The sequence below is a fragment of the Cucurbita pepo genome, chromosome LG09 (assembly GCF_002806865.2).
Source record: "Cucurbita pepo subsp. pepo cultivar mu-cu-16 chromosome LG09, ASM280686v2, whole genome shotgun sequence".
Classification (NCBI taxonomy): Eukaryota; Viridiplantae; Streptophyta; class Magnoliopsida; order Cucurbitales; family Cucurbitaceae; genus Cucurbita; species Cucurbita pepo.
This window is the reverse complement of record NC_036646.1, coordinates 9,904,752-9,913,607: the sequence shown is the minus strand read 5'-3', so window position 1 is coordinate 9,913,607 and position 8,856 is coordinate 9,904,752. Positions and strand designations below refer to the sequence as shown.

The window sequence follows — 8,856 nt, the reverse complement described above, 5'->3', positions numbered from 1 at the left end:
CACTAAAGCTTCTCCTAAGCTTAAAATATGGAAGAAAAAAAACATTTACTAGTGTCGATAAGACCTAAAAACCTCAACACTTTCGAGTAGACCCTCATTGAGGCACCCAACTCATTATGTGAAAAACCTTTGTTTCCATCGATCTTTTTCAACAAATCTGTATGGAACGCTCAAGTTTTATGAATCTTACATATATGTTGGGCTAAAATGCAAAACTTATTCACTTTTGCTTCTAGACCATTTTGCTGTCAAATTCCATAGCTGTTAACATAGAAACTTTTTTCAAATTTGACAGGGTCGTTAACTCGGTCTAAAAAAGTTCTTTTCTCGTTTTAGTATCATACCATATCCACTAAAGATTGTCCTAAGCTTAAAATATGGAAGAAAAAAAACATTTACTCGTGTCGAAAAGACTTCACAACCTCAACCATTACGAAAAGACCCTCGTGGAGGCACCCGAATGACTATGTGAAAAACTTTTGTTTCTTTCGATCTTTTTTAACCAATCTATAAGGAACGCTCAAGTGTTATAAATCTTACACATATGATTGGGTAAATTACAAAACTTATTAACTTTCGCTTCCGGGCCATTTTGTAGTCAAATACCATATGTGTTAACATAGGAACTTTTTTCCCCTTTGAGACAGGGTCGTTAACTCGATCTGAAAAGTTGTTTTCTCGTTTTAGTATCATACCATATCCACTAAAGATTGTCCTAAGCTTAAAATATGGAAGAAAAAAAACATTTACTCGTGTCGAAAAGACTTCACAACCTCAACCATTACGAAAAGACCCTCGTGGAGGCACCCGAATGACTATGTGAAAAACCTTTGTTTCTTTCGATCTTTTTCAACGAATCTGTATGGAACGCTCAAGTTTGATTAATATTACACATATGTTGGGTTAAAACACGAAACTTATTCACTTTCTCTTCCGGGCCATTTTGCAGTCAAATTCCATAGGTGTTAACATAGTAACTTTTTTCCCCTTTAAGATAGGGTCGTTAACTCGATCTGAGAAGTAGTTTTATAACTTTAGTATCCTACCATATCCACTAAAGATTGTCCTAAGCTTAAAATATGGAAGAAAAAAAACATTTACTCGTGTCGAAAAGACTTCACAACCTCAACCCTTACGAAAAGACCCTCGTGGAGGCACCCGAATGACTATGTGAAAAACCTTTGTTTCTTTCGATGTTTTTCGACGAATCTGTAAGGAAACGCTCAAGTTTAAGAGTCTTACACATATAAATGGTGAAAATACGAATTTTTTTCACTTTCGCTTCCGGGCCATTTTTCACCCAAAATCCATAGGTGTTAACATAGGAACTTTTTGGCCCATTGGGACAGGGTCGTTAACTCGATCTGAAAAGTTGTTTTCTCGTTTTAGTATCATACCATATCCACTAAAGATTGTCCTAAGCTTAAAATATGGAAGAAAAAAAACATTTACTCGTGTCGAAAAGACTTCACAACCTCAACCCTTACGAAAAGACCCTCGTGGAGGCACCCGAATGACTATGTGAAAAACCTTTGTTTCTTTCGATGTTTTTCGACGAATCTGTAAGGAAACGCTCAAGTTTAAGAGTCTTACACATATAAATGGTGAAAATACGAATTTTTTTCACTTTCGCTTCCGGGCCATTTTTCACCCAAAATCCATAGGTGTTAACATAGGAACTTTTTTCCCCTTTGGGACAGGGTCGTTAACTCGATCTGAAAAGTTGTTTTCTCGTTTTATCATCATACCATACCCACTAAAGATTATCCTAAGCTTAAAATATGGAAGAAAAAAAACATTTACTCGTGTCGACAAGACTTCACAACCTCAACCCTTATGGGAAGACCCTCGTGGAGGCACCCGAATCACTATCGGAAAAACCTTTGTTTCTTTCGATGTTTTTCGACGACTCTGTAAGGAAACGCTCAAGTTTAAGAATCTTACACATATAAATGGTTAAAATACGAATTTTTTTCACTTTCGCTTCCGGGCCATTTTTCACTCAAATTCCGTAGGTGTTAACATAGGAACTTTTTTCCCCTTTGAGACAGGGTGGTAACTCGATCTGAAATGTTGTTTTCTCATTTTAGTATCATACCATATCATCTAAGGATTGTCCTAAGCTTAAAATATGGTAGAAAAAAACATTTACTCGTGTGATAAGACTTCACAACCTCAACCCTTATGCAAAATAGGTGAACTTTTCACCCTTTGATGAGAGAATGAGAGAGAAAAGCAGTCCAACCAAGTGGCACCAACAAAAAGAATACGCGTGGATAATCCAATATCCAAATCTGAAAACTAATCCAACTAGCTCCATTCATTCCCATGGTACGGGCCTCCGGCAAAAACGAAATTCCTCAAAGAATTCTCCCATTTGGCTCTATCCATCACCATTCTTCGCACTCCGTTAGAGACTCGCAGTTATGGAGATCGCATCATTAACCAGCAGCAACAGAGCGGCTTCATTCATCTACTCTTATCCACCCAAAACGAAGTCAAAAAATCAAAATCCTTCTACCTTCTCGCCTCTCCATGTACACGCCATGGCCGCCGAGAAACCTCCCTCTTCTGCTCTCAAAACCCTCGGCTCCAAGAAGGTCAATTTCTTTTTCAACTTATTGTCAATTCGTATTCAATTCTGGTAAAGCCAACACTGAAGACCCAAATTCTGCAGATAAACTCCACGGTGTTCCCTCTCGGTGAGAAAGGGCCGAGGAGCAGCATCTCGCTTTCGACATCGCCGCCGATTAAGCTACTGACAAGAGTGGAGCAATTGAGGCTCCTGAGCAAAGCGGAGAAGGCCGGGCTGCTGTCTGCGGCGGAGAAGGCTGGGTTATCTCTATCGTCGATTGAGAAATTAGGACTTCTGTCCAAGGCTGAGGAGCTGGGGATCTTATCGGCGGCGACGGATCCGGGAACTCCCGGGGCGCTGCTGAGCCTGAGCTTAGGGCTGTTGCTTTTAGGGCCTTCGTGTGTGTATTTGGTGCCGGAGGACAGTGTTTGGGAAATTGTGTTGCAGGCTGCGGCAGCTCTGGTCTCCGTCGTAGGCGGCTCCGCGGCTTTTGCTGCGTCGAATTTGGTGTCCAATTTGCAGAGATCGAATTGAATTCCGGTGTTGGAGTTTCCCGGCCAATGGAACTGTAGGCAGTATCATGTTTCCTTATCTCACGTCGTCGTTTGTAATCTGCAATTATTGAATTTCATCATTTTCCATCGGATTAAAATGGCGATATGTTATCGGAAATATTGCTGTCTCAAATTTACATCAAATTCGATATGAAGAAAACAAAAACACACACATACAAATCTATACTATATTCGGACTTAGAACGATCAAGAATAAATATATGCATTTGTTCAAAATTAAATAAAGAAAAACATAGAGATTACCACTAATTTCTCTCAATCTCCTTACTCAATTAAATTTGTAAACATTTATTCATGTAAATAAATTTATTAAAAAAAAAACACACACAACAATTAAATAGAAACATTTTATAAAATTGTCTATGGGTGGAGTGAGGCAGAGAAGGGAAAGACTTTCTCATCCCATCTCACCTCTTATTTCAATTTCATCCCAATAAATTTTTCATTTCTGTTTGTGTATCCAGATCGATGAAAACTTGGCAATTTGCCAGCCAAATATTTTAAAATTCAACGGTTTTTCAAGTTGAGGGTAAATTCGTAAACTTGCTGTACAAGCCCACAAGCCCACAAGCCCACAAGCCCACAAGCCCACAAGCCCACAAGCCAATTCCTCTAGACTTGCAACCACACCCCAGAAACCCAAAACCCTAACGCCCTCACACGCCTTCCTCTCTGTAGTACAAGCGAAAATGGGTGACGCTTCGAGTTCGGTGAAGAAGGTGAAGAATTTTATCTTTTCCGGAACAGCTAATTCGGTGGAGACGGTGAAATCTTTTTTCAATTCCCAGGTTCATGACGACGAAAAGTGGGCCTTCAACATGGTACTCTTCTCATCATTTTGATTTCAATTCAAAAATTATTTCGTCCTTCTTAATCCGGACTTTCCCCGCAAAACTTCTTAGTTTGATTTATAGGACTGGGCTACAACCTTTTTATTGTTTTTATTTGTTTCTCTATTCGGTAGCTGAGGAAGTTTGTGAAATCATGAGATTTTTGTTCATTTCCGGCTCCAGATTACAGAATGTCGATCCTTTTGTTCATTTTGGAGTCCGACACTAGTAGACTTGAGTTATCCTCGCCGTTATAATTAAAGAAATTTCTGTGGTAAAGCTAATTTTTCTTGGAGATAGGTCTTTACAACATTTTGTCATATTAAAGAAATTAAATATTTTACAAAGCTTTTGAGGCTTATGCCTCTAAGCTTTTCTCAAGCCAACGTCATTTTTTAGCCTCGCGGTTGGCACCTTGTTTGGATCTTTAGAGGCTTGCAGCAACTCTTGATCATACACTTTTACGATTTGCACAATTAGTTTTTTATTAAATTTGAGGCTTGCTCCTCATACCACTTCAAGAGAAAAAAGCCTCGTGGCTGCCTTTAGCCTTTAGCTTATAGAATGTTTATTCAAATTGAATAATATGCAGAAAGTTATGATTTGTTCCGTCTTTCTGAGTTTTGGGTAAGAGTTTCCAATGCATGATAATTATCTTATATCTTGTGCCAGTGGAATATGCGTCATTCCATCTTATTGACCTGAATATGATAATTATCTCATCATAGCTGTCGCTGCAAGTAACTATGAAATCTGAATGCATTAAAAAACTGCTTTGGCATTAAGAAGAGGGATGCGTGCCTACAATTGGTTGTAACAGAGCATTTTTACTGCCTTATTTCATTATTTAGCGCTTGGGAGAAATATTGTTTGAGTAAGATTTCAGAGAGGAAATTCATGGTTATGTGAATTCTTTTTTTGTATGAACATCACTTCTAAAGAGATGTATCTTTGTCGTTTTTGCTTATATTTTAGTATTGTTGAATTATGCAGAACTGCATTTCAACTTCCTCTTTGTTGTTGCAGAAATTGCTTCGTGCAGCTGGAATGTTTGCAGGATCCATCCTTCTCATGCGGAATTATGGTGATCTTATGGCAATATGAGAGAGTTAACGAAGGTGCAGCAATTCTTTAGCTCATAACTTATCTCTATTTCTGAGCTTGTTATAACTCTCTTCAATTTCGGATAAGAAGTTTCAATTTTTTTTTTCTCTTGGTAATGTTGTAATCGATGAGAATGTTTCTTTTTTTTCTTCTTTGAAGTAGTTTTTTTTTTTTTTTTTTTTTCTTTTTCACCTAAAATAGATGGAAATATGAACTGAAACCCAAAACACTTGGTAAAACCTTCAAAACTAGAACACTACCTTCTTCCTCCCCAGAGAAAGAGAATTCTTTTTTGCTTTCTCACTTCAAGAATGGCATGCTGATTGTGCAGTGCAAATTTTGATGCATTGGTGCCTTGCTTTGTTCTTCTGCCATATGACAATTACAACTTGTATAAGAAAAGTACATTTCACTCGCATCAATCATCATTTATTTTGCCATTGCTCCTAAGATTAAGTCTTTAAACCTTTATGGACTCCACTTTCTAAATCTAGGATAATATCTGTCAAAAAAAAAAAGCTGATGACTGAAATAGTTCCTTCCTGTAAAGATATGAATATTCAAAACATATGAAGAGTCGTTACCTTTTTTTTTTTTTTTTTTTTTTTTTTTTTTTTTTTTTTTTTTTTTTTTNAGTGGGATGTGATACCTGAAAATAGGCGTTCTGCTGATCCGTCATCACAGCCTTGCTTTTACAGCTTAAAGCCTGGAAAGTGACCCTATAAACATAGATGTGTGAATTGGCAATTTGGGACAGAAACGGAAGCCCAAATTGTGAAACGAAAACCCATAAAAGAGCGAAAAGCAACGAAAGCCCGACTTCTCCAAGATACTTAAAGCAGTGGAAGAGAGAAACGTGGAGACTTGGAAGACTGAAAAGCATGAGAGGGACTGAAAGCAATTTGATTTTGATGGAAGAAAAGGGGCAAAGATGATGAGATAGATGGTCATAATTGTTGTGGAAAATCATGAGATATTTTGGAGTTTTATCATAAGTTTGATGGACCAAAGAATAGAGAAGTGGAAGTAATGAAAAGGAAACCATGTGCTCAAGAAATTAGTAAGAGAAGAGAAAGCTTGTGCAAAAGATAGAAAAACATAGGTCAAGAAGAGAGCTGTGTGAGAGTAGACTGAAGTTAGTGAGGAGAGTTGATTGAAATTGCACAAATTGAAGAGAAGGGTAATGAATCATTTAACAAACTATCATCCACTCCATCACAAAGACCATTCCTTTTTGTATTTTCATCATACAAAAACTTCCACCAATCTTAATACTCAACCAAAAAAAAAAAAATTTCCTTCTTTCTTTTTTCTTCCAAAAACTTGTATAATTATTTTTCAATAATAAAAGATAAATAGGGTTATAAATAAATGAATATGAAGAACCAATTACCAAAATGAAGGACTAAAAAGGGAATTCTAGACCTAATCAAATTTTTTTATTTAGATCACTAAAAAATGTTATCCTTTTGTTACTAGGAAAATGCTCCAAATAAAATGATGGTTTATATATTTCTTTTTGTTCACTGTCAATCACGAAATTTGAATGGAGTTGGTCGTTTATAAACTTTTTTTTAATAACAAAAGAAATAAAATAAAATAAAACAAAACCCATAGTCACACCGTTCAACAAAAAGTAAGACAGAGATCAATAACTAAGTGTTCAATCCAATTAACATGATTTTCCATTTAATTAAATGGGATAAGATATGCTTTAGTTACATAATTAATCAAATTGCACCATTGTTAGCTTAATCAATTTAATTAGATGGCATATATCAAGTTGTAACTTGATCTGATGTTAATGGATCAATTGCCACCATATATAATTTAAATCAATTTTTTTTAGAACAATAATTTAAATCAACTTGCCCATACTTTATCGTGGGGAATATGTGTATGTGTTTGGTTTAATAATTACCAGGTCTTCATTATTCCATCCTATATGACCACTTTATGTTGTCTATGGTTATGTCATCAAATCTTTATATGTTCCAAAAAAAAAAAAAAAAAAAAAAAAAAAAAAAAAAAAAAAAAAAAAAAAAAAAAAAAAAANTAAAATCATCCAATAAAATGGTTTTTTTTTTTTTTTTTACAACTTGTCATAATATTTATCATTTTTTAAAAATTTGAATAGCCAAGCTAAACACTTTGATTCGCGGTGATGTTTACATTTTTAAAATTCAATTAAATAATTATGTATTTATAAACTCTTTTCGTACCAATTCAAATTTAATATCCAATGATATGACTAAATTCTCAAATAGTTCTAAGTTTACTATTTCTAATCAATAAGTATCTCGTGATTTTAAATACTCTAAATATATCATTTGATACTTAAATATCTTATCCGTAGAAAATCATCTTTTATATTAAACTATTATTTTATCCTTAATAATCAAATCAAGCATTAGAAAATAATAAATATAATGTGAAAGTTATTTTATAGCCATAACTTATCACATGTTGGTTATCTAATTGTTTATTGCCTATTCATTCAATTAATAATGCTTTTAACTGTACTAATTTATGTAAAATAATGATAATAATAATGGCTTTTGGTTTCCAAAAAAAATATTAAATAATGGATTTAAATGATGACATAGGATCCTCTTGACCATAATACTCAATTCTCTCACATGTTCCTTCCTAATCAATTATTTAAGGACACTTATTTAAAATCACGGATATAAAATTGAAGTTTACGTTTTATTAATACCATAGACATTGAATTATTCTTGAATTATATCAGCATAATTTTTTGAAAATTTTGGAACCGTACATTCAATAACTTTTGGTAGATAGAAGGTAGAGATAGTCGTTTAGAAAGAAAAAAGAAAGTGCAAGTGGTCCACACTCGACAGTTCGCGCGTGTGAGGCACCAGCCTGGAATCTTGTGACAACCATGTCCGATATGGGGACAAATCAAGTAGATGCTTCGTCGTTCCGTACGAGACCTTTTCTGACATGTAGCATGCAACTTGCCAAGTGGCAGTATGTGGTTCCCATTTTATCTCCTCCCTTTTGCGCCACGTGTGTTTTCTATTTATGATTTTTCCTTTTTATCCTTTTTTTAACCTTGTAAATCGCTCTCAACTTGCCTCATCTCTGCTGTCCCCACGTCAGATCAAAACACCCACGTGGCGCCACGAGATTTTTCACCCTATTCTTCGCGACCGTCTGTTAACGCGAAACTAAACGGCGCAACGTTGCAATCTCAAAGAAAAGGTCAAGAATACGTTAGAAGCTAACGGAAGTGTTAAAATGGATTTCTGCTATCCCTCGCATTTTTCGTTTAAAAAAGGGATAAAAAGAAGAAGACATATTTAACCTTTATTTTTTTGGAACATATCAATAAAGAAAAAAATGATATGACCAAATTAATAGAATAATATAATTGAAGAATTACCATAAACCATAATTCTTTTTATGTATAAAGTAAAAAATAAAATATACTCTCAAAAGCTTAAAAATTAAGTATTTAGAACCTTTACAGGCTTGTAAGATGTGTTTTATAAACATATTCATAATTTTATTTTATATAGAGAAAAAAGCAAAAACTTCAAAGTACAAAAATAATATAATATATTTATAGATACCACTTGTTTTATTAAAGAGATAAAACAAATTAAAAGAAAAAAAAAAAAGGTTATAATATAAAGGAATTATGGAAACAGTGTATTATATTGTTAAAAATGAAGGAACTTTGATGAAGGGGGAAAGAGAAAAGAACAGGGGACGCTTCAAGATCCTTAATAAAAGGCCACGTGGT

General features: G+C 34.7%; 1 protein-coding gene across 1 annotated transcript; it reads left to right on the top strand.

Moving 5' to 3' along the window:
- Positions 1 to 2,302: 2,302 nt before the first annotated feature.
- On the top strand, positions 2,303 to 3,247 carry LOC111801557. The gene is made up of 2 exons (XM_023685587.1): positions 2,303 to 2,600; positions 2,678 to 3,247. Exons 1-2 carry the CDS (start codon positions 2,427 to 2,429, stop codon positions 3,107 to 3,109), a joined length of 606 nt encoding a protein of 201 aa, XP_023541355.1. The 5' UTR covers positions 2,303 to 2,426; the 3' UTR covers positions 3,110 to 3,247.
- The last annotated feature ends 5,609 nt before the right edge of the window (positions 3,248 to 8,856 follow it).